General features: G+C 40.5%; 1 protein-coding gene across 2 annotated transcripts; it reads right to left on the bottom strand.

Moving 5' to 3' along the window:
* Positions 1 to 166: 166 nt before the first annotated feature.
* Positions 167 to 25,408, bottom strand: LOC117420711 (bcl-2-like protein 1). Of its 2 annotated transcripts, XM_034034257.3 has the most exons (4): positions 24,880 to 25,408; positions 24,312 to 24,400; positions 22,294 to 22,933; positions 167 to 4,367 (listed from the first exon to the last, which is right to left on the bottom strand). In XM_034034257.3, exons 3-4 carry the CDS (start codon positions 22,804 to 22,806, stop codon positions 4,224 to 4,226), a joined length of 657 nt encoding a protein of 218 aa, XP_033890148.2. In that variant the 5' UTR covers positions 22,807 to 22,933; positions 24,312 to 24,400; positions 24,880 to 25,408; the 3' UTR covers positions 167 to 4,223. The 2 variants fall into 2 exon arrangements, with proteins under 2 accessions (XP_033890148.2, XP_058846808.1); XM_058990825.1 differs by lacking the exon at positions 24,312 to 24,400.
* Positions 25,409 to 26,882: the final 1,474 nt, after the last annotated feature.

The following is a 26,882-nucleotide window of genomic DNA, read 5'->3' as shown; positions in this document are numbered from 1 at the left end:
TGACTTCAGCTTCTGTTGTAAGTGAACAAAATGAGATGCAACCTGTTTTAATACTTTGAATTTAATAGGAAATCCTGGGTGCGCTCATATTCCTTTTGTAACGCAATTACAGAAGTGGTTCCAACACTGATGCTGTCTAAATGCAGACAAGGTGCACACAAGGAAGTAGATACCAGCTCAAGCTTTATTAGACACAGCAAGGGAGGGAATACTGAAATTCCAGCTTGGTCTTCTAACTCAATAAACTCACTTACTGTACGGCAGAACGGCCTGTTAAACACAGTGCTTACATGCAAACGCCCCCTCTATCATGTACAATTAAACTAGTACTACACAGTTGCATTATAAATCACCCTTACCACAACAAGCCAGTGAATGATAATATGAACTTGCCTGATACAAATACAAAACCTGTTTTTAGTTGCCTGTAAATGTATTGGGGTGTGGGGGGGTTACCATGTGCTTGATTACTGTACGTTCGGTCTTGGAGGAAATTACTCCCACGTAAAACTGATCAAATTTTAATGAATCTTTTACCACTCGATTGTATAGTAATATAAGACATGGACGTCTTAAATCTCTAATGAAGTGTATTTTTAAACAGGACTAGTTGCCACCAACACGCCCTTTTCTTTTCACTTGGTTGTCTTGAAAGTAATGAGAATCCTTCTCCTCCATCCCGAGCGATGGCTGGACCCTGCTGTTGCTATGTGCCTCGGTCAGCATGGTTGTCATGAATGCTCAGTGTGAACTGTGCAGTGTCTTAGGTGTCTCATTTCAGTCCAGCCTGTGCATGCGTGCGTTAATTCCAATAAAACAAGGTTTGTTGTTTAAATATATTCTCAGCTAGCTGTTGTCACTTCAGCTCTATGAAGCAATGTTATTTGTGCCCCCCACCTCTCCAAATGTCCCCTATTCTGAATGCAAAGGCCACCCAGGTGAAACATTGAGAAATGCCATTCAGGTTGCAAGCACAGAGCAATCCATTTATTAGGATTCAAGTGGTACATCAAAAGTGTAAGCAAAATACTGCTCAGCATTCACTCTGTTAGTTGTATAAACTTACAACCCTCCCGTGCCTAACCAACCTCTGCCTTCAGCTAGAACATCTACAGCTACACAATCAACAGAGAACAGAGAGCAGCTAAACTCTGCCTGCAAACAGTCTCAACATCTTGATCTAACCGTTGTGCCACTGACCCGAGGGTTCGATGACATCATGTATATAGTTAAGCCAGATCAAAGTTTATGGAGAAAAGGCAGCTTTGAAACTGCAGTCAATTGTCTGCCTGTTTCCTAGACTGCTCTGCAAACTCTGCAGAGGTTCCCTGCCCAGGTATTTACAGTCTACATACACTGAAATACATGCATGTTGGCCACTTTATCTGGGTTTCCATAAACATGCTGTATGCTGGGCTTTTACACCAAACAGCAGTGTTTCATTTCTACTTTCTACTGTTCAAGCTCACCAAATAGCTATAACAGACATTAACAAAAATGATAAATCTATTTTCTGTGCAACAAAAATATATATATTTAAGTTAAATTAACTTTTTTTTTCATAAGGTAATAACAGGGCTTGAATTTGCAGAAGTATACTGTATTTGGTCACAATTCCAAATTAAATTAAATTTTACAGAGGTGAACTTTGGAAGGGATCCACACAAAAGAAAAAAAAAAATGAGTCAAACCTGTTTATAAAAACAACTAAGGGGGCTAGTCTTTATATACAGGTGTTGTTATATACAGGTTATAAACTACTGTCTCTATACAGCTGACATGTATATATTCAAGCTAGAAACAGACAGTGATAGAGATATATACTCAGATTCAATAGTTGGGAATAACTACAAAAGAGGCTGTCCTATACAGGTAGTCTCCCATACAGGTTTGATTGAGCAAATTAATTTAAAAGGCTTTTAAAAGAAGTCAGGTTTTCCTTTTTGTGTTCTAAGATTTACATGAACTTTAACCAAGGTGAACAAATTCAAGCCCATAAATACACACTCTCCCTTGCAGAAAGAGCTCAAACAAATCCCCTTTCACTCAAAAAAAAAGCATGTATTAACAAATTAAGGCAACATGAAAACATTGTATATGCTGTACATGGAATAATACATTTAAATAACATTGTTTATTAAATATTCTAATGAAAGTATACTAAATTGAGTTTAATTTTTCAACTACAGTAGGTAATGTAGTGCTGCATTGGTTATTCTGGCATAAGAACTTGAAAGTAAGACACAGCATAGAAACAACCTCAAGCAAAAAAAAACAACATGTTCTCAATTAGGTTGTATGGAATATATAACTATTACATACAGGGCTGCTTTAAGCCAGGGTGGGCAACTCCAGTCCCCAGGATGCCTCGTTCTAATCATCTATTAGCAACACTAAACACTTCATATTGTGGACGCTTGGCAGCTACCCCAAAAGTAGCCCCGTCAGAGGAACCCTGGGACCCAAGGACCCGTTCCCTCCTTACAGGCAGTGTTTGAACACTGGCAAACAGCACAGGGGTTCAGCATCAGGGTTAGGGTTGCTTATACATTCATGATGTTAAGTAAAAACCTGCCCAAGTCACACATCTGATTTTGTTTTAGGACAAATACAAGTCAGCACAGTTTGAAAAAGTAACCAAGAAATTAGGAAATATTGTAATTTAGCAGAAGCGGCTCCAGCACGATGTTTGATATTATTACTGAACTGACTTAAGCATCTGGAAATGCACTCCGTTCTGGTGTGTTAAAGATACATGACCATACATACTGTTTGCTTACAGTGTTGTCACCACTTACATTACAGGGGTGTGCAGAAAGTGTGTTGGCCATCGCAGTTATTACAACATTCCACCACAGAGTGGCAGAGTGTGCTATTCAAAAAACAATGGTAGATTAAAACCTGTTATCGTCATTTATGACTGAAGTTATCATCCAACATTTGAATGCAGAAATGGTTACATTTTAGAGGAAAAAATGGGTTCATAAAACAATATATATTGTTTGATTTGATGAACACATCAACATTTTAGCAAATATGACTGCTCCACATACATTCGTTGCATTTATTGAATGAACTTTTAAATTTGAAAACAATCCAGTTAAAAGTTTAGTAAATGAAAAAAAAAATATATATAATAATAATAATAATAATAATAATAATAATAATAATAATAATAATAATCTTTGAAAGGATGGGCAGAATGTGTCACAAAACAATGATGTACACAGAAGTCACAAGGATTTGGCTGATCCGCATCAATGAGAGTGTATGACACAGTCTTATGCGACTGTAGCTGTTTTCATAAACAGAGCTGCCTGACTAACCGGAAATATCGGATCAAAATGAGATTAGTGCAGCAGCAGCAACAGACAACTGAATCATGCTCAAGCAGTCAAGCATCAGTCACATGTTTAGCCTCTGTGGTCTTAACCCACGGATAAGGAACAATCGCGAGATCCTTGTGACTTTAATGGATGCTTACATATTCTGCGTCGCAATGTTGAACTAGTACAGCAGTAGCATCGGATCAATAGAACGGTTTCTATAACTACACAGTGTCAAGGGTTTAAGTCTGATGTGATGGGTTCTCTCTCCTTTCTTTCATGTGGTCAGATGAACAGAAAAACAAAGAAGAAAAGCCAACCTGTCCTGACCAGCCTGGCAAAGATGCGTGTAGTGGAATGACATGCGTCGGAGGCCAGGCTGTTACTCAGTGGTGACGTGTATTAAAACACAGTGAACTAGAACAGTCTGCGCTCTGCAGTGACAGTTACAAGGGTCCGAAAAGAACCGGGCAGCGATTGCCAGCCAGGCTCTTCTGGTCCTTCACACAGTCTTTAAGTCAGTTTTCTCACTTCTAAATCTATCTCGCTTTAGGAAACCACCCGCCGGGCATGTTTTTTTCTTTTTTTTTTAGGTTGTGTTGAAGTTTTATTTAGGCCATCCTGGGAGAAAAAAAAAAAAAAGAAAAATTGAAAAGGTGGAGATCCCGAGCACCGGGGCTGGAATGTGACATTTGCAAAGCAGTTTGGTATTGCAGAGGGACACCTGTGTGTGTGGAGGGAATGCAGAGTCATTTGCAAAGCAGTTTAGTATTGCAGAGAGACACCTGTGTGTGTGTGTGTGTGTGTGGGGGGGGGGGGGGGGGATGCAGAGTCATTTGCTCAACATGGTTCTGGTTGAGTGTTTCTCCTTGTCGCGTGGCGAGTGTCTCGTCAGCTCTACAAGCGCTTGTGTACAATGTAGGAGCCGACGACGAGACCGGTAGCCAGAGTCATTCCAGCGAACAGCCACTTCATGAAGCTTTCTTGAGACCTCCTGCTCTCGGCTGCTGCATCCCTCCCATAGAGCGCAGCAAAGGTGTCCTGCAAAGGAGAAAAAGAGTTTTAATAAACATGTCGTCCCTCTTTCACCAAACGTCAGTAGAATATCTTTAACACCACATCTTATAGGAGCCACCGCAACCAAGATTACAACCTTAGCAAAGTCGTTACATCTTTGTAGTTTCTGTAAAACATATGGTGTGCAGATTCAAATTTGAATTGAGTAAAATTAAATAAAAAAGAAAAAAATGAAAGTCAAACAACTTCAATCCATTTTTTTTATTAAGTCTTTGTCGTGGTATTTTACAGCTTTGTTTTAAATGTAAAACATGCTGTTCTTAGGGGTAGTTCTATAAGATAGAGTAATAAAGAAATGGAATTCGATAGATTGATCCACGGTTCATATAATAAAACCCCAAGATGATCATTTTAGGCCTGTACTGTTAAATCGGCTGCACGAACGGAAAGAGATTGCTAGAAACTGGACCTGGGAACACTTCCCCATGATAAGGATGCGCCTCTGGAATCCATGCCAGATTTATATGAATGAAAGTCAGGAATTCCTCCCCCTGCAGAGCTTATTAAATCGGACATGCACGGATATGCCAGGGGAAGAGTACAGTAGGTGCACAAGCACAGCAGCTGCTAGTACTGTCGGCTATCTCAGACCTTGAGTCTGTCCAATTATACAATTCCAGCATCCTTCAACTTCATCTTTATGGGAACGGGACCTTGAGCATAGATAACGGAAATGAAACAATTATCTAATCATGGCCCTTTACATTACTGCACCTAGGCACAAAACAGTCAACCCCACAGACTTGGGAAAGCAGGGGAAATAACACACCCAATTCAGATAACACAGAGAAGGGCTTTTCTCAGTCACAGCCGAGAGTGGAAAGTCCATTCTCCACTCTTAAAAATATTCCTCTTTCATCAGTCACTACTTTTCAGGTATTGTTAGAAAAATCCCAGAAAGTACAGCAGAGAAATGGGTTTTCTGAAACAGTTCCGCGGAAATCTTGCAGTCTGAGGTTTCAAGTCTACTGCTACTGCATTTTAGGTGCAGTGTACTAGAAAGAAAAGCAGACTATTGTTATTTTATTATTAATCTGTAAATTCCTGCCTCAGCATAGTGACTTGGTAACTGCCCTTTGTATTCAAATGTATGGATTAGTTCTATCTGGTAAAAAAACAAAAAAACAAAAAAAACAAAACTGTATTCCTGCTTTGAACCAGACATGTTGAAACATGTTGAAACAATAAGCAAGTGTACCGTTAAGTGATTTCTACTAAGAATGTTCTCAGAGAAAACAGAGAGGGTCTTCAAAGGCAAATCATCTCAAATATGCAGAGATAATTATTGCATCCGATTAAAAGGCTTTATTTAGTTTACACCCAGATCTTTTAAAAATCTCCCCCTCCCCCAATTTTCCCATTTAAACAAAACAAGCATATGATGTAGGGAAGCATATAAAGAGTGAAGCATTGTGCACCGATGTCTGTACCAATAGGCTATGTACACAAAATCACTTAACAATTTTTACTAAACTTCAGAAGGCCAAAAAATAGCCTTTTTTTCTTTATGTTGTTATGCATTCTAAATCACTGGGATTCCTAATATTTCCTACTCCTTTAGGATCACAACTATTACCCTGTGCCTCCCAAAACACACACAAGATTTAATACTATAACCCTCAGACAAACACGTCTTCAGACTTTCTGCAGCACCGATTAGAAAGGCTACCAATGCAGACATAAACAACCATTTCTGAAGCTTAACAAATAAACACCTGACAAGCAAAAATCTGCCCCACCCTGCAATCTGCACACCGCCCAGACCAAGACAGCAGAGTCTCTATGCTACCAAGGTACCAAGACAGTGTTTCTATGGAAACAAAGCTGAAGATTTCAGCACTGCTTGTTTTGGAGCTATCTAGGGGTAGAGCAAAGGGACACGTTACATCTGACAATATTAAAACCAGCGCGAGACCTTCTCTTTAATTCTGGCTGGCACTATACGAGACATGCACCACATCAAACGGCAATGCAAAAGTCAAAATACAGAACCACATTTATCTCTGTAATGGTGCATGCAACCACATGCAGAATGTGCTGGTGTCTTTAAAACAACTGTTGCAAATGCCGATCTACACAATCAGAAGTTACATGAGAAATGGTTGTTGGATAAGAGCACACCTCTGATGAAAATCGACATTGGCATTAGATTGAAACTTCTTAGAGATGCAGTAAAGAAACAAGGACAAACAGCAGATCAGATACCAGCGGTGTTCCAGTTTCACATAAGTTTCTTACAGTCACAGCAGTGCTGCACCTCTTCATTAACTTTGTCTTGGAATGGCATCATTGCTTGGTAACGAAGTGGGAAGACAAGGTGGTATTTATCACGTGTGGGCATTTAATTAAAACACACACAAAAAACTTTGTGGCAGGCCATTTTACCAATTTTTTTAAACAACTGAGATGCACAGTAAGTGTTACAATTACAGTTAATGTCAGTATAAGCACAGCTTTTTCCAGTTTATTTTGCAAACTATCTGCCCCTAACAATGACTGGTTTGATGCATTTGTAATTGGTAATAAACAAAAACGTGATAGGCTTTATTAAGACTAATAACAGAATCCTAATAGCGAGAGTAATTTTAGTCCAGAAAGCTCATTACGGGAGGTTTTCTTCGTATTACTGAGAAAATGGATTTCCAAGAAATGTCACTGTGCTGGAAGAGAGATAAAACGGCATGCAGTTTATCAGCTACACTTCAGCATGACCGCTCTCCCTGGCGTGCGTAAGAGAAAGGCCTTGCCCGATTCTACCGAAACACATTTCGGGTGTACAGTAATTGCTGTAAATGAATCATATTTTGCGACAGCTTGCTCATTCAAAATATTTTGTACGTGCTCTATTTAAAGATTGTCTGCCAGGCAAAAGGTCAACGCTTGCCCCATTTCTGCCATCGTAACAGATGAATAAATGAGAAAAAAGTGTGAGCAAATCAAAGCAATAACAAAATTGACAGGTCAGTTTGGAGAATTTTAAAACAGTTCAATCTCCATAGCAATCAGGTTATCAAAAGACTGGATAACCACACACACAGGAACGAAATAAAAACGGAAAAAAAGATGCCTCAGGTCCACTGTTGTATACATTTGACTGGACTCTATCTAGGTTGACCACATCCCTCTAGTGTTGCACTAGCTTGTGGTGCGTTATGGGAAACAAAGCAAACTGACATCCAGCCACACGTCTAACCACGGCACTTCCAGTTAAACTGGCTTTAGCTTTATATTGATGCGCTTAAATGCTTTTATGATCTACTTCTATTTTTATGACACACTATCAATGGAAGGCAATGTATGCCACTTCCTAATTTGACGAAGGGGAGAATGTTCTGTGCAAGAACGATGGGTTGAGAGGGTGTGGTCTAAATACCCACGTATTTAGTCATTAATAAAAAGTCTACATTGTATGCTTTGGATAGGAAACTCTTTGAACATGGAAGACATGTATACAGGTCATCAAGGAAAGAGCACTGCAGAGCGTTCCAGTAGTATAGGAAAGAGAAAGAGAAAGGCACTCAACACTGCAGAGCAAAGAGAAAGGCACTCAACACTGCAGAGCAATCTATAGGAGAGAGGCACTCAACACTGCAGAGCGCTCTAGTAGCACAGGAAAGAGAAAGGCACTCAACACTGCAGAGCAATCTACAGGAAAGAGAACTCCACTCAACACTGCAGAGCACTCCAGTAGTATAGGAAAGAGAACTGCACTCAACACTGCAGAGCAATCTACAGGAGAGAGGCACTCAACACTGCAGAGCACTCCAGTAGTATAGGAAAGAGAACTGCACTCAACACTGCAGAGCGCTCCAGTAGTATAACTCAGATCAAAATAGCAGGCCAGCACACTAAATCTAACAATGGTCAATGGTACACTAGAAATGCAAATACAAGATTACAAGAAGCCCAGTCCACTCCTCTACGATGACGTGATCTGATGCAATTTGACATCCTGCAGAACACAATGAAATGTAGTTGCAGTGGAATGAGTATAAATGGTATTCGGAACCAGATAACTCTGCATCGAATCAGGAAACGAGAGGCTTGTCCCAACATGTTCCCACTGGAAACAAGATTACCTTTTATTTGTTTAAACTTTGCTGCCACCATTTTTAGAAATTAAAGTTCTGTGTCTACTGCTTGCAAGCCACATGCACAGTAGTACTTCTGCACAGCTATGGACTATTAACCCATGTGCCAAGAAAACAAGCTGAGAGATTTTTATCAATTACAATTTAACTTTTATTAATAATAATAATAATAATAATAATAAAAATAATATACTCCTGGTGAATATCTCCAGTTCTCTTATGGATCTTTTGTATAGAAACAATATGCTCAAATGTTTAGTCAGACATTTAGTTACATGAATTATTTTCACATACTGCACACCACATAAGATAACTACTCTTTTCCAGCTAATTTCTTTCAAGTCCAGAGATACAGTAATTGTGAATCATGACAAAGTCCCTGTGCTGTCCTTATAATCCTGCTGCATTTGAACTTGCCCAGACCTGCCCAAAGCCTTCTCAAGACCTGTGGTGTCATACAGAGAGCACTTCTAATGAGACACATCCCACTGAAGAAGAGTACAATTAGAAACCCTAGTATGGCCGTCTGAAAGAATTACTCTCCAAGCATTTTCTATTGAACATGGTACATGTATGCGTGTCTATATACAGAAGTTTGTTTGTTTTTGTGCCTGTCTACGATACAGTAATTTTATATTCAAAGTTTTATTATTAGGAGTTTTCCTATTAATGCCCATTTAAGTGCTGTCAAAATGAACAGACGTTCTTCAGTCACTGAGATGTAATGCCAAGTTACCAGAAGAGCCATTTTAATGCTTGCGAACAGGACATGCATGTTAATACTAGTGTACAGAACATGCTTTAAAACAGAAAATGCCTTCTCGTTTTATCATCAAGCATTCAACACAGGTCCTGAACCACTTCTCATCCGGACTTTGTTTTCACTTTGACCACGAGGAAGCCTGTTTGTCCCGTCACAATGCTACAGTACGAGTTCACTTCCTGTGTTACAGGTAAGAGGACCCCACCTGAGTTTTACACTCGTGTTCCCTGCTGCACACACTCCCTGTAGAGAACCACCTGGGGTCAGAAGGACACGGATTGTCAACGGATCTTCAAAGAGTTTCAAGAGAAAGGATGCCATGAAAAGAAGACTAGAGTGAAGAAACCGTTCTCAGTTGTAAGCACACAAGGAGAGCTACAGTATTGCACAAAGCTATTCCTTAGTCACCTGGTCACTCCCCTCCACTGTGTAAACGCCACAGGTACAGCATGAATGCAGGCGTGTTCTTTAACTGCATGAACATGCACAGCTGTGAAGTTCTTCGAAACCTTTGTACCACAATGAATAAAACTGGAAGTGCAGGCGGCCTGGTTTCTTCATTCAGGAAACCAATGGGTGGCTCAGCTGCTCACACAAAGTGAAACAATATGATATTTTAGGTTGCTGTCAAATCTCTATTGCAGGCAGCCTCAGTACATGTAGATGTTTCCAGCTGTATGATCTACTGTGGCAATCGGTATACTCAGGAATCAGCCATTTGTCATGAAGTTTAAAAAAAAAAAGTCTGTACATCGTATGATCAAACTGTCACCTATACCTGGAGCATTTCAGCTCAGTATAACACTGATACTTTTAAACCAGTTATTGATAGTACACATGTCTCTTGGTTTGTATGCACGGATATTAACTGTCAGGGTTTTGCTATGTGTTACTGTGTTTGGTCAATTTTCTTTTGCGGTATTCCCAAAACAAATAATTAAAACTCTTTGCAGGAGGTCAAAAAAAATACATAAAAAGGTAACCAAATGCTGGCCTGAGCCTTCCAGCTTGGCAAGCACATGCATTGCAATGTCTCAATAATGTTGTTTTCTGTGCCCTTCATTGTGCCTCCCTGACACATTCTGATTCACTGCCTTTCATTAAATAGAGGCCAGATTGTTCCTTCCACAATTGTGCGTGGTACAAAGACTCTGAAACAGATACAAGAACTGTAAACAGCAGAGCCTTTCCTGCCAAATACAAACACCCTGCATATAAAACAAGCAAAGAATTCCTCCAGAATTAACCAGGTGAAAGTTCATTTGATGATGTTCCCCCTGAAAAATATTCAGTCTTGACTCGAGTCATCAAAAATGTTCAAAGTACGGCAATGCACGAAAATACTGTAGTGACATCACACGAACAGAACAATGAATTGCAAGAACAAAAGAGAATGGAATACTCTGACCCAATGTGGGACTGGAAATTCCTGCTGGACCATCTCAAAAGGCTCAGAAAACAATCAGGAACTGGGAACCAACACCCCCTTCACTTCCTCTGCAGAAACCACCACCACCACCCTAGGTCCTGGAGGGCCATTCCACTCCAGGTTTAACAGGTAAAATGAGAGAACCGACTACTTCAGGGTCAATTAAACAATTTAGAACAGGGTTGGAACAAAGACCAGAAGTGAAAGGGCCAGCTTTGGCCAGCCCTGCTCTTGAGATTTCAGTTCCACCATTAGAACCCATAAAAGGTGTGTTGGTGCACCAACTAGGATCCACACACACACACACACACACACACACACACACACACACAGCAGGTGATGCATACAGTAAATCAATAACATCACATGTACACTACCAGTCAGACTATAACACTCTGCACCAAGATAGTCCAGATACAGAAGACCAAGTCAGTATAAAAGATTTACTAACATAAACACAAAGAAAGTGAATGAAGTTCTACTTAGAGAAGTGCAAAACAGGGATTGATGCTGATTTTGTACTTCTTAGACTGGTATCTTTTAATCTTTCAGTATTTCTCTGTATTGCTCTAGGTTGTACCTCGCCGTCACTTGCTCTGTCTGCCAAAAACAAGTGACTTTTTTTTTACTACTGTAGGTATCAGTGAGTTATCTAGAAGTACTGCAGCCTATTTGCATAGTAGCTTCTTAATAACAGAGTACTGTACATAACAACGGGATTGCGTACATTGTGTAACCCTGTATGTTTGAACAGCAATCTGTGTAAACATCCTTTATTTTTCTTCACGGGGCACTGCGATTTATAAACCTCTCCCATGCATCAGGGTTTAGGAGTGCATCCTTTCATGTGATTTTCCAGCTGATCCCTCGGATATTCAGTTTGTATTCACGTGGTGTGAAGTCAGACCCATTTTGCTGTCTAGCTCTAATGGATCCCTTTCGGAGTGGTGCCTCTCTGTCTAGAGAAAGGCTGCGTATCAACTGACGCTACCAGAACAGAACAGAACATGCTGTGCTCTTGTTGGTTCAGATGCGTTCAGAATTGCTATTTGTAGCAGTGACACCATCATGTGATGAAGACCTTGCATTCCAGCATGTACCAGCTCTGGCCAGCTCTTCATTTGCTAGGGCGAGTTGTAAGAAACGAAAGTGTAATGCAATTCCCAAGAAAAGAAAACCTTGAGAGTTTCAGCTGGACTGCATTTCCTGCCTCCGGTTCAGCTTGAGGTTTCATACGGTCTGACTACTATTGTTTCTTCCTATTGAAATCATACCTGATGCTGGTTATTTTAGAAAGTCAAATGGAAAATGACAGAAACTGATTCTTGAGAGTTACAAAGATAGTTTTGGCAGATCTGCTGCTTCCTTAATTAAGCATTAATATCAAAGCATGACAGAGAGCCTGCTAGATAACTGACCACTTACAGGGTAAGAGCCGGTCAGGTAAGAAATGCCCATTTTGATGTCTTTTAACCTCATTATTGTGAGGGAACGCCTGTATAGTATGGGTTAAAGACTAGGTTTTTTTAACCTGCTGGTTTGAGCAGTGAGGCAGAAACTCATGTGAAAAGCACATAGCTGAATCCAGATTGTTTTCATTCCAGCAGTCAGGCTGCTGCAGGAGGGGCAGCCAATCCCCCTTTGTGATGAGGTCATCGGCTAAGCAGACAGGAAGTGGAACAGGATTCCTATTCGAGTCACATTTCCTACACTTTTGCTCCAGTGCAATCTACTCTACAGTGCTTAGCACTGGAGCAAAACCTAATTGCTATGGGTGAGCAGTACTGGAGTAAAACGGATGTCAGAAGAACAGGAGTGGACTGTATTTACTGAAGGATAAAGTTCCTGCTGGAATACACCCACATCACCTAATCCAGGACAAATAGCTCAACACAGCTGACTAGCTAACCAGGTCCAGTCTTGGAAATGCACCCACATCATTTGTGTGTGACTTACTTCCACACTAGACAATGAAGCTATTCTAGTGGGGTGTGCCTTTGACAAAGCCTCCTCCCAGGTTTCTGCTGCAACACCCTGATTATTAGTGTGATCTCAGCCAGGTCCCATGACAACATTCTGATGACAGATCTTTGTTTCACAACTATGTATTATGGAAGGCAAAGGGTACCGCTGGATAGCTGATTACAGACGGCAAGGAGCTTTGTTCAGACTACAGGAAATAAACGCAGATGACTATGCTCCTCATCATCACTCCGGAATGTTACATTATAAAAAAAGACGGATGTCAAGGAGGGCAGTAAATCCAACAAATGGCGATCACAGTAATAAAACCAAAAACAACTTACTTAATAGAACAAGTACAAAATGTATAACCATTTATCACTGAATACAAAAATGACAAGAAAATGCAATCCTACTATTGCATGACAGTATAGTAAATCCTCATTTAGCAGTTTGGGGGGGGGGGGGGTGAGAGAAACTCAATATCTTTAAAGTGTTGTCTCTGGAAGTTCTAAGTAAGCAACAGCAGTTCCTAAAGATTGTAGAACAATAAAATGAATATACATTACAATGGTCAGGGAGGCACTTTAATAGCAGAAGGATTAATATCCTTTCACCAGTGCTCAAGCATGACTTTCCAAAAACAAAACCCAGGGGTCAGACTGCAGAATAGGAGCTCATATGATGACAGGACTGTTGAATTGAATAAAAAAAAAAAAAAAAAAAAAAAACACCCAACATGGAAAAATGTCACACGACTCATAGTATGACCCAATACACAGCAACACTCTGACGCTCCGGAATCTTCACAGTAATTCGCAGAAATGTTGCAGCTCGGTAGCATGCGAAATGACGTCATGGCACCAATATACACTGTGTGAGGTCAAGAGTTCATTCCATACCTTAATGAATTAGGGTTACAGTAGATGACAGAACGCATTCAGGTTGGCCATTCAAAGTGTGAATGAGAAGGTTGTCTTACAGAAGAGGACACGGTGGTTGATTTTCTCAACTTACAGCACAGTATACCCCACAGCACTGAACAGTAAAAGGGAATACATCTGGATAGCTTAGGAAAAATCCAGGGATAACCACGGACAGGTAGGTTACACAATCCAGGGTGACTTCCCAGTGCTGTAAAACTAATATAATCCATCTGTGGAAAATCCTTTTTTTTCTGGATGCAAAAAGGCCGGGTGTACAGATATAATTATTTTGATTGGCAGCGGACTCCCAAGGTTTCCATGACTACAGTAAATGACTCTGTTTATGTATGGTTAATATATTATTTTTTTTAAAAATCCTCTTTCAGTGTTAAAACTGCACTCCTGAGTCAGGTTTACTAAGTGCAATGCTGTCACTTCCAGCACTCATCTGTGACTTCATGAACGACTCCCTGCCAAAGGTCTCTGGCACACTCCCCATTAACATTCATGAACCCACTGCACCGCCAACACTGTTCTCCTCAAACACTAACATAATCAAGCACTTTGCAGCAGAACTGCAATATGTTGCAAGAAAGTTGCAAAACCTTCTGGGGAGAAAAATGCAGTTTGCTCAAGACTACATGTTTGCAATTTTTAAACTTTTCTATAAAAAACAAAAATGGAAGCTTAGGAAGAGGTTTCATTTTTTGTTTATTCCCTGATGAAAACCTGCGGATGCCAGGCAGAGAGTACGATCGATCAAACAAACAGCAGCACTAGAAAAATCCATTCTTAATTACTATCAGGAGTGAAACCCACTGACGCTGCGTTCTATGACCAAGGGGCTCCTGGAACACTGTGCACACCCACAATGACGCTGCAGTGTTGCACAAGCCTGTTCCGTTAACAGAGCAGGAATCCTGAATGACTAAAGTGCAATTCAACTCTAACCACCACACTCAATGGTAAAAAATGCATTTACTTTCTGCAAAACAACAAAAACAGTTGGTGGGATCTTGTCTGGGCTTTCTCACTTTATTTAGAGAGTGCAAGACTCCATCTCCCAAGCCTTACAGGAACGGGTACACAGTAACTCACCATTGAACTCTCTTACTAGCACACATGCAATTTCCACTAAACAGAATGCACAACATGGCAGGTAAGTGTTACTATAAAAAAAAAATTAACAGATGGATCAATGTCTGCCAGAGAAAGTAGAGTTTAGTACAATTTTAACACCTTTACGTTTAAACATCCGCACACAAGCAGATGATGCTTGCTTCAGGTCAGCAAGGAAATATTATTGCCATATGGTACAAAACAATGGGCTTGTGGAAAACAGCTCCCCCGGGGCACTGGGGAGCATCTAGCTCACAAGGCTATAAAGCACTAAGCAATCTGCATGCACAACACACACGCTGCAATTTTCAAGTGGACACCTGGGGCAGGGTGTGTGTTGGCTGTGGATCAAAATGGCATTCTGAAATTGGATTTTAATCCCCAGATATCTGACAGGACAAGCGGACCCATGCCAATTCTGCTGGGACTGCTATTGTCCCATCTGCTACACAAGTACAGAAGACAAAGCCGTTTCTACGAATCCCAGGCACGGTGCTAATGCTAACGCAGAATTCCAAATAGGACAGGCCACTAAAGCATGGAGATTCAAGTCATACCTGCTGCATCGCCAACATATTTTCTATTGTGCTTTAAAACAATATCATCACTCATATTAATTGCAAGTACAGGGGGTCCTATACAATACAGCAGGCCTTATCTTCATTGTACTCAGCTGGAATGTTTGTCCTCTACAGGACAGGTTCCTAGGCTTTCCTACTTTACCTTCCCCAACATCAGTGGATCTCAAGCCCCTGTTCAAAGAAGGCAAAGCCCTGGCTGAGACAGAGGCATGCACTGTAGTGAGCAGAATGGAGACACGTTCTTAGGTAAAGAGGGGTAATGCACAGCAAACCCAAAAAAGCATTCTCATTTAAATTGGCCCTTTTAGTAAATATCTTATCTTATTTGGCTGTTCAAACTTGATCCTAACCAGACTGTTCCAGCACCTGCTTTGTTCACAAACGGTTAATGACATTTAGTCTTGGTCTTCCGATAAACCTTTGCAAAGCGGGTTTACCATACCTCCGCTGCATCACCTAACCAAATTACTAAGAAGCTATCGAGAGCAGTGATTCATGCACCGAGTGGGCTAGGTGGGAAATACCCTGTAAATGTCAGCCCAATGAAAGAAGCCAGTCTGTAGTCTGTACTTTTGACTTTCTATTTGAAATTAATAAGATTAATAGATGTCTGGCATTAAGGTTTAACATTAACAAGTCTGGAAAGCACAGGGGTAATGTACCACTTGTAATCTCGCTGTCCCTCGCAAAGCTTACTCATTTGTTTCTGCAATGATGGGAAAGGCAGAGCAAGACTTCACAGAAGGTACTCTGTTGGCAGGAGCTTCCGTATCCAAGAATGCTTCACAAGGGACACAGTCTCATAAGAGAGGACTCCTTGGGTCATTCTGGTGAAAAAAACTTAGGAAATCTGCCCCACCAGCAGCTACTTTTCCTGGAGCAAGATGTGATCATTGAAGAATGGCCAAACATCTCCGCAGTGCAGTGTATCAAATCAGTGCCGCCCTGCTTGCTCTGCAAGCCCTATTACTGCAACTGGAAATTGACAGCGCTGTGGCTGCCAGAGAGTCCATCCTATATACTAATTTATCTCTATTCAGTTCTGAAAAATCCCTGGTGTCAGCGTCACTTTCACTTCCCTCTACCGTCCAAACCAATGGAAACAAAATCAGCTGCTGAAACAAGATGTGTAAATTCCAGATCCCCCCCCCCCCCACCCCCTGCATCAGGAGTAACTGCCCACCTCAAGCACTGCAGCCTCCTCCAACATTCGTTAATGTATTAAGAGGAAGAGTTCTGGATAAGTGTAACCACTGGACAACCACAGAACACTGCATTTAAACACTGCAGTTAAAGTGCTTTCAGAGCGGATGGTTCGGGGAATTCCCACATATTTCCCCTTCTCCAGTAACGTTTGTTTTTAAAATTGCTTTTTGTCTGCCTTGTTTGTCTCTTAAGCCAGCTCATCACTGGAGCCGTGGCAACATTGGGTTTCACTAGCACCTTAAGCTGCAAACAGTTTTTGACGCAGTGTTCTGTTAAAACAACAGCTGTCTGCAAAACCTCCTGCATCAGCCTGTGCACAGATGCATCATACAGTGTATTACTTACCGTGGTTACAAAAGGGACCTGTGTGCAGAATCACAGGAGAGTTCAAAGAATGGTCCCTATTCGAATGGTCCATAACTGAACTTTAGGGTCCTTGTTCAAAACGCGGCCCCTCATGCAGTGACTGTGTCAGTCTGTCTGTTTGTCACACTCTTCATGGTGAGCACAGTATACGTGCTAGCCTCTCTGACTGCATTGGAGTATAATCCCATAAACTGTTGATTTGTAACACATCTGAATGATACGTGGACCCTTCACATGCACACACACACATGTTTTCAAATTAAAGCTTTCAAATGTACAACTGGAAGGACTGCACACGGTCCTTGAGTCACCCCCTGGGTTCCCAGGTAAGCCTTGATGAGCCACCCCAGACCACCAACATACTGACACTGGCATTCTGTTTACTGGAAAGCTACAGCACACAGCAGGGTGGTTACACTGAACATGTGTTAACTCCAACTCCCAGCACAGTTTCATCATTGAACAGTTAAACAGAGTAGAGCTGCACGCCCTCAAGAGAGCGACAGTGTACAGTACGTGTCTCCCTGCACAGTACTTTCAACAGCCAGCTTAGTGGTTCTCTGCGAGTATCAGAGAAACTGAAGGGTACAGCAAACCTGCGAGGGAGCCTTCCACTCCGCTGACTAAAGATGTTCTATTAATAGTGAAGAAAAACAGCAAAATCCTCTTCTGCTTGACATAGCAAGGATGCTCCTTGACAAGAGAAAACATTCCCTGTTATATAACGAGAGACTTTTTAACTGCATCAGCTGGTGAGATCTTGTGATGTAATCTTGTGATCCGAAAGGGTTATCAGAAACGGTCTGTGTGTTTATGCACAGAATCTCAAATAGTGTTTGTCATATGAAAACTAATGCAAACTTTACCTGGAAATGCCAAGTGACAAACTAAAAAAACAACCTGATATACATTGTATGTACTGTTTTTATATTAATATACCCATGCATGTTGCAAGATGTACTAAATATTAACTTCCGATGAATATATATTCGTGGCACATTAAACACACAATCAACATAGGTTAATGTGTGACAAATCTTGCCTGTTTGCTTGCTACTCTGTAAACTGTAAATTAAAACAAACAAAAGGATTGTGGATATCCCTCTCGCTCTGCACCCAGTCCCTGTGAAGTCTGCTCAGCTGATCAGACTTATTTTAGTTATTCAACCAGTAATACTGCAGGTTTCACCCCAGATTTCTCCGTAGGTCATTAATGAATGAACAGCAGTATGAGATCCAGGCACCGATGGAGGGAAACCTGTTTACCCAAAATAAGTTCATAGCAGATTTATCATGGGCTTGCAATATTCAGAGTAGCTGCAGATATCGGACACAGCATTCGAAAGCAAATGCTTAATGTGGTTGTCCATTGTCCAGTACCTTCTGTCAAGGGTATACCGATGTTTAAACAGGTTTGTGAAACTGGGCCATATTCATAGAACTGTATTGGGTAAATAAATCATGAATGAAACTTGAATGTTTAGGTAGCCAGGCATTTACTACAAATAAAAGATCTGGCTCCTGTCCCAATGTTTAATCAATACTTTATCAGGCACTGTAAATACTTTGCACACGCAGGGGTCGGCTGTGCTGCATACCAAGGAGAGTTACCAGAAAGTTCAATAATAAACCAGAGCTTGTAAAAGGAAATGGGCTCCCTGGTAGGGTGAACAGCAGTCTGTAGCACTTCTGATACGTATAGGCTACAATAGGTCATGTTTTTATTTTTTGTTTTTTTCCCCCAGGGATGTGGGACTGAAATTCATTCATTTGCATGAGCAACAGTGCCAAATTCAGCAAATGCAGTGTCTTTGCAATTGGCCAAGAGTTTTGTGTCATCAATATGGCAGTAAATTTATATAAAAAGCAAATTATAGGACTGAATGACTTAGCAAGCACGTGTGCAACTGACGTAACTGCACGGATGCGCGGTGTGTGAAACTGGGACAAGACCAAGAAGAGAAACAGATACTGCTGGGCCACCGATGCTGAAAACACAGCAGACTACTCAATACCAGAGCACTGGGAAACATACTGGAGGTCAGCTGTAGCGTACAGTATCATGGTGTGAATGGCAGAATCAGGTCTGTAACTGCTGTGGTTGTACTCGCTGTCGCTAGGACGCTTGCTTTGAAAACGAGGGGTTTCAATTCAAAACAGGTCTTGCTTGTGCCCTGGTTTCAGCACAATTGTATCAGTTTACACAGTGCATATCTGTACCAGATCGCTCAGTTGTGTTATGTAGGAGGGGAGGGGTGGGGCGGGGGTGAAAGAATAGAGATCCCAGCAGATTCCTTGTGCCATCAAGCTTAATAGGGTTTTGCTTTTCCCCCCAAACAATAGTAGGCATTGCAGCTTCTCTTTGGAGCTGCTATAGTGAGCATTAGCAAATCGCAAAAAACCAGACACAGGAATATGCTAACAAAAGCATTAAGAAACTACAAACTAAACAGGTTCTGTTCCATTGTCTTAAGACATGATCTACGAACAGCTGTTTGGGGAGGGCGGGGGGGGGGGGGGGTAACAAGGCAGCACAATGTCATGCTTCAACCAGATTATTTTGTTGTCTTTCTTTTATTTCAACTTCATTTTAACCCTCAAGGCAAGCGAGTCAGTTTGCTGTGTACACCTGCAACCCCTTCGCAGCCATCTGCTAACGGTTCTGTATTTGTGTATGTGCCGAGCAGTGCTCAGACTTCCCCTATTCGCTGCTGGCATCACACTGCAGCAAGCACAGCACTGGAACAAGGTTCCATCTCCAGCCAATTCTCAATTCAGAAAGTCACTGTTACTGTCAGGACGGCTCTAGCAGGCTTTGCTAAAGCACGACATGTTTAAGCAGAAGTTAAAGAAAACATATACAATGAAAATTGAGTTACTGTAACTAAAAACTCCCATACACTGCCCAGACTAAAAATGCAATTTGCCAGGTTGGGCTGTTTGATATGACTTACATATCTAATTATACACAACAAAGCAAAACTCAAAGCTGTTCAAGTCATACCTGCCCTAGTCAGCCCTCCTACGAAATAAAACATTAACCAGTTTCTCCTGAGAACAAATCAACTCCGAGCCGATTACTGATTAGAAAAATGTTATACTACCAGCACTCCTTTAACAAGGTAGGTTTCATCTGGTGCTTAAAAATAATAATACAAAAATAAAAAAAACACCACCACGCACACACATTTCAGTGTAACAAAATACAGCTTTTATATTCCAAAACCACATAATTGTTCATGTTGATTAGTTACCGAGATGTTATTTTATGCTGTAGAATGCTATTAAACCGTGTGCTGCACTTGCAACCTTAAATCCAAAAATATTTAAGGTTCCAAACAAGCATTTCCTCTGTGTGGGAGATCTGCGAGGCACAGTTTCCTTAAAGAATGAAATAATCTCATGCTTGCGGACGGGAGCTCAGAGTATTCACCGCCCGAGGGGGGTGGGGTGTACTGTCACACAGCTCTTGCCGACATTTCCAGGAAGTGAAACGTGCTTCTCCCAAAGAGCTACTTTGTGAGATTATGTTTTCAGTGAGCTGGAGCAGGAGCGCATTGAAAAGCACTCAGTGAAAATGAAAATGCAATCAAAACCAGCATCCCCACAGGACTGAAGATGTGTGCTCTCAGATTGGAGTCCACGTCTGTGTCTGGTATTATGTTCATGAGAAAGATATGCTGTCTGCCAAAGCGGTTTAAGAGCCGGAAGAAAATGACTCCCCCCCACCCCCCACACCGCCCCACACCGCCCCCCCGCCCGCCCCCAAAAAAATAAATCGATCAGTTGATTTAGTGTCCTCTGAGCTCAGTTATATACAGTATGTCATTCACTCATAAGCATAACTGGAATATTTTAAGAACATGTTTTATTGTTCTGTAGTTTTACAATAAAACTGCATTTTTGTTGACATTTATAATATTGAGTCTTTTCAGCAAAAGCCAATATATCCAGCACAGGATTACTTAAGACTAAATCAGAGACAGCAGGAGTAAATCATTGGGAATCGAAGTCAACACACTACAAAACAATCAAGGGTGGTGCTGCAGATTTGTCTGCTACAGTAAACTGCAATCCCTAATCTCTCTGAAAAACACCTCTGCAATACGAATTTAAAACAGACGAATAACTCAAATCGAAAATAAAAAAAGTCCACAGTGATTTTCCCTTTTACAGTGAATAATCCTGAAACTGTAAAAAAAAAAAACCCTTATCTACTTATTTTTTTCCAATTATTACCACAGAACTACCACATGACTCAATAAGACTTCCTTGTTAACATGAAGTAATTAAATGAGGATTTATAAAAAGATTTATTATTCCAAAATGTATTAAATAAAAATATACCCCACCAGCTACACATGCATGGTAAAAGTGAATGTGGTTTACCTAGGCTCTAGTGACACGCTTTTGAAATGTGATCAAATCCAACTGCAGCTTACTAGGAGAAGTGAACGCAATAGAGCCCAATTCTTTACAATGCTACTTTTTTTGTCGCAATCAAGACTTACATTTCTGCAAACATTTCCTGCAAGATGCACTGAGCTGCAGGAAGACTTTTCAAACTCAAGTCAGGGTTCACCCCCAAAGGACAGGAAACATCTGACCAACTGTGGAGATTCATTCATTCATTCACTCTTACACAGCTTCAAAAATAATATTTTGAGGTTTGATGCACTGTTTCACATAAAGCGCCACCTTTGGGTGCATACGCTGGCATTATACGACGCTGGAAGATTACGGATATATATTTTAATCAATATATTAAAAAGAAAATCCAATCCCAATTGCAAGTCTTATTCATATTGATATATGCATTAGATTATAAACCAACAAGTCAAGAAGCACAAATTGATCCATTTAATTCCAGACATTGCCTTCAACAGTAGCGTTTATCCTAAAGCAAGCAGAAAAGTCTACAGAGCTACAATATTTGATTCCATAAATACCAATATCTTCGAATACGCTGTGAGAAAAACAAGCAGCTTCCTGCTATTACTAAGCAGCTGATTTACAAGCAGCCACTGATGGAGCTGACTTCACCAGCTGCCAAGAGCTTTCCATTCCCTCGACTCCCACTGTTACAGGGGGCAAAAATCACACTCTTTATTGCACAGCAGTGTATTACAGGGTTACAAGCCATTACAGTCTTAGTTTCACTTGAACTCAACAAAAGACTCATGCGTGTCAAAGCTCAGGTGAGCTGGGGTGTGTCGAAATAACCTCCTAGAAAAATACTATGCAGAGGGTGCAATTACCCAGCAAGAGAAAAAGTCTGAATTTCATGTTCACTAGAACCAACGTTCTGATTACTATTCAAAAAACAATTGCACAGCTTTTTCAATATGCCTGGTTAATTTGTTCTCTCTGTTGCAGAGTATATCAATGATTTTGAACCCCCTGCCCCCAGTTGAGTATTTGTACACAGTGCACAGCTGCCCACTCACCCAGCCTCCTTGCCTCTGTATCCAGGGCTCTATGTTGCTGTCCAGGTAGGTAGTCATCCAGTCTGCTATCCGCCCCACCAGGGACCCCATTTCCTTCTCCACGCTCTCCACACACAACGCCCCGCCGAAAGCGAAAAGCGCCACCACGCGCCCCCAGTTCACCCCGTCCCGGAAGAGTTCGTTCACCACCTGCTCGAAGCTTTGGTAGGCTGTGCCCGGGGTGATGTGCAGCTGGGAGGAGAGGTCGCTGAACGCCCGACGGTACCTCAACTCAAACTCGTCCCCCGAATCTCGCAGGGCCTCCTTCACTGCCTCGATCCCGACCAGGCTGCTCCCATTGTCCGTCCCGTTTATGGATCCATTGACGTGGCCCCCGTCCCTTTCGGTGTCCGGATCCAGGACCCCAGCGTTACCAGTCCTACCGTCCCCATTAACCTGGTTCCACACTAAGTTTTTTTGGGACAGTTTGTAGCTTATAAAATCTTTCACCAGTTCTCTGTTGCTGTATGGCATCTTTTTTTTTGCTCTTTATGACTCTCACACACCAAAATCCATGCTGCAGACAACAAATATTTTTGTTTCCCAGGAGATGTTTCTTTTTGCCACGGCCCTAAAGACACTTCAACCTTTGGAAACAGAACTGCAAAGAAAAAAAAAAGAGTCACCTTTTAATCTAGTGAAGGGTGCGATAACCCCCTTATTATCATGCGCTTTCACCTGAAGCATTTACAGTACTTTAAAGCTTAGGATCATCCGGATTAGCCTGGATTTATCATGCAGTTGGTTGACAGATTAATAACTGAAATGCAATTGAAATACACGTAAAAATGACATGTTACACTGCAAGATTGCTCAAACATTAGTTCATCATGAGTCATTTTGTCAAACACATCATCAATCATGCACAAGGGCTTTTATCATAGCACGTGGTCCTGCTAATGTTGAAAGAAGAGACCAATCAGAAACGCCTGTTCGATTAACACTACAATGTAAACATGTGGACAGCAGTAAATGTGTTCTGCAGATTCCGAATTTCATAAGCGACCATCAAAATATAGATTTTAAAATTTGCAAAGGTGCACACACACACACACACACACACACACAGAGTACTGGAGTTGTGACCTGAACTGGTTGCGACTCAAGACTTGAAATGTGCTGTTTGAGTGGCACACCAGGATATACCCTAACGTTTCAGGTTAACCATGACATATAAAACTGGTATTTAACACAGCACTGCAGTCTACTGCATTACACCGATGCCTTTTACAAAAACTGGAAACTTCCCACAATGTTAATTTAGAATGTGGTCTTGATCATGGGAAAACAAACAATGCAAGCACATCCAGATGGAATCTGGATTTACAGTTCCAACGAAATAATAAATAATGAAATGAATAAATTAGAGTAGTGTTTGTGGGTTGCCAGATCACGTCATTAATATGTTACAACAGTACGATATATAACACTGATAGACACAGTGGGTAGTTTTGACATTACAGTTGCTGATAACTATAGCCGACACTGTATGCATGAAATCGCCTGCTGTCTGTCCATTTACTGCAAATCAGTTACATGAATAACCAAACGGCAACAGAAGCATTTTAAAACACGCCCAAACTGGATTCAGACATAAGTTACATTGGCAAAATTGCAAACTCCAGTATTAGATAATAAATTACATAACTATCGCATTGTGTTCTTTAGTACAAAACCATGTCGATAAATGAAATACGCAGTTTATCCGATCTATCATTTAAGGAGAAAAAGCTCGCATAATGAATGAACTGGACAGACACACACACAATAATAATAATAATAATAATAATAATAATAGAAATGGATACACTAATAAAAAGGTCGTTAGTAAAGTACCTACGAGTGCCGTGATCTTATCTTACAAGTTCTGTTCACCTTGGCTTTGCCATAAATTATACACGCAGTAAATGAGTAACAATGCTAACTATATCCACTACTCTCTGCATTTATTACGCATATAACATGGCCATCAAACCCACCTCTTATTTCAGCAGTCTTCTCAACGTATTGTTTTGCACAGACAATACAGTTCAACGATGGTGTTTCTGTCACCTCCAGCTGTCAAATCCTAAGAAAGAACCGACAACCTCTTATACAGCGTATTGCATAGGAAACGTATGGCTATTCTGATTGGTATAATTATCTACGCCAATTTTTATACGCGTTTTCTGTATCCGAAAACGAAAAACGAATTATATTGCAATATTAACACACACACAGAACTATTGGCTTAATTCCATGATAGCTATAATGGAAAAATCCAGGGAAACATCCAGAACAGTCCACAAAAAAAAAAAAAAAAAAAAATTATAATAAACGTGCAATATTATCACTTTTCAGTACTAGGTCTGTCTTACATAAAATACTTTATATACGTCTATCTTTCTTTTTTTTTTTACGACACAATAATGATTTCTGCGAGCGTTTTTAGTAAGTATTTTCCTGAAAATCCCAATTTGCAAGTCTAACTACGACTGTAGACACACAGACACACCATGAATATCCTGAATTAAAGCTACCGTTTGCTGACTCGGAGACGATACTTACTTTTGCTGCATGTTTCTTGATAAAAGGCTAAGCTGAACGCTTCATGTAAACAAGACAGACCAGACTAAATGAAAGGATCATCTCTGCGCTCCCATTGGGCGATTTTCTTTGCCCTTTAATCAGGACGTCCCGCCTTCTCGTCAACTGACATATCTTCTAGCCAACCCTAGCTAGCACTGAACGGAAGGGCTGATATATTGAATATATATTTTTTTTTATTAAGAAATTGATTTTGATTTTGATTTTCAGTCCCAAGCTTCTGTTTTGACCAACACTGCGCTCCTATCTTTTTTTTTTTGTATATAGCTTATATTTAACAAATTCACGTTTTATTTAATCAAACGAATTGTTCAATAATAAACAGCAAGTCTAATACGTTAGAAACGAAACAAAAAAATGAATAATACCGCATATACCACCGTTAATGGTTACTGTCCATTAACCTACCACCCCAAAAAGAACAGATTTCGATTAAGAGTGAAACGTTTCTATAGTAACCCAGGCAGTACAAATTCACTTCCCCGTGCTAGTTTGTATTTGAAGCCAGGCGCCCCCATGTGGTCATCTAGGAAATAACTAATTTTGGTCCATTGAACACCTGAGATTTATAGAAAACGTTTTATTCCCAATTTTGAATGCATGTTTCTTCTTCTTCTTCTTCTTCTTCTTCTTCTTCTTCTTCTTCTTCTTCTTCTTCTTCTTCTTCACAAGTTTTATTATTTTCTCATACACAGCATGTTCGTGGCAGTCAGTGGAAGTTCCACTTTGTTTTGCTTAACCAGGATAAGATGAAGTTGGGAGTTTCAGAGCATTTTACAGCACAAGGCACCTTGTATTCCATCGGGGGAGAGCACTAGAAACTACAAAATGACCTGCGACCTTTCATTAGTGGTTCTACTAATTTCCTTCATCAGGTTTTTATGTTGCCCATTTGAAAACAGTAGCCTTGTTTGAAAGGCGCGCCATTGCTTCCTTTGGCTACATGTTTGTACTGTTTTTTTTTTTTTTTTTTTTACTCCTTAACAAACAAAAAAGCTTTGGTGCAAACTATATTTAGATTTGTTTATTTCTAGCTGTTACAAAAAAAACGTGGGCTGAATTCTGTTTGCCCCCATTTGTGAATATGTGTGTGTGTGTGTTTAGGTGGTTCTATACATATTGTTTGAGCAGACAACAGCTTCTCTCAAAGCACATTTGTAAGAGACGCGCGTTGGAGAGAAATATATTGATAACGGTTGATCACAAACAATATACTGTGCTGTTGCACGATCCGTACTGGTCTTGCATACAAGACTGACGAAACAGTATGGCGAACATTATCAAGCAAACGTGTTATCCACCTCTTCCCTTCAACGTTCACCATTGTTGTGAAATGACAACAAAAAAAAATGAAAACATTATAAAGCCAGTTGTAAGGAATTCAGAAAAGGACACAAACAGTTGTTTTATTTACCACTCTCAAAAACAAAAATCAAAATTGTACTTGGATAAGGCATTGCTAAATATGGGTTGATGACGTGCTGCAGGTACAAGAATACACTGATTACACTAAAAACTTAGGAACATAATGTGCAATTCACTTAGCATGAACAAAAACACGAATTTCAGAGGAAGTAAATCTGTCAATGCTTCGTTATAGTCGTTTGTTTCGGTTTGTTGAATAAGAATGAATACACATAATACCAAAGAACATTTGCCAAAATCAATAACCACACAGTGCATTTAAATACCAACAAACCAAACTCCTCCTATCATTAACCGTGCATTGTCCGTCGTATGACTTTTAAATGTTTGGGTCTACCTGTGTGAGGATATTTCCGTGTCACTAGACAGATGTAGCGTAATGCTATTTGTAGTTTTTAACATTTGTGAATGCGCTCACATGTAGTTTCTTAAATGCGTTGTCCAATAATTAATGAAAGCTTGCCTTTATCGACTGATAACACTGGAATTTTGAAATTATTTCACGTGGTCTTGGGACGTGTAGTCTTTTTTATCGACAC

This window comes from Acipenser ruthenus, chromosome 18 (genome assembly GCF_902713425.1).
Source record: "Acipenser ruthenus chromosome 18, fAciRut3.2 maternal haplotype, whole genome shotgun sequence".
NCBI classification, from domain to species: domain Eukaryota; kingdom Metazoa; phylum Chordata; class Actinopteri; order Acipenseriformes; family Acipenseridae; genus Acipenser; species Acipenser ruthenus.
Note: the sequence above shows the minus strand (reverse complement) of the source record. Positions and strands in the feature narration are given on the sequence as shown.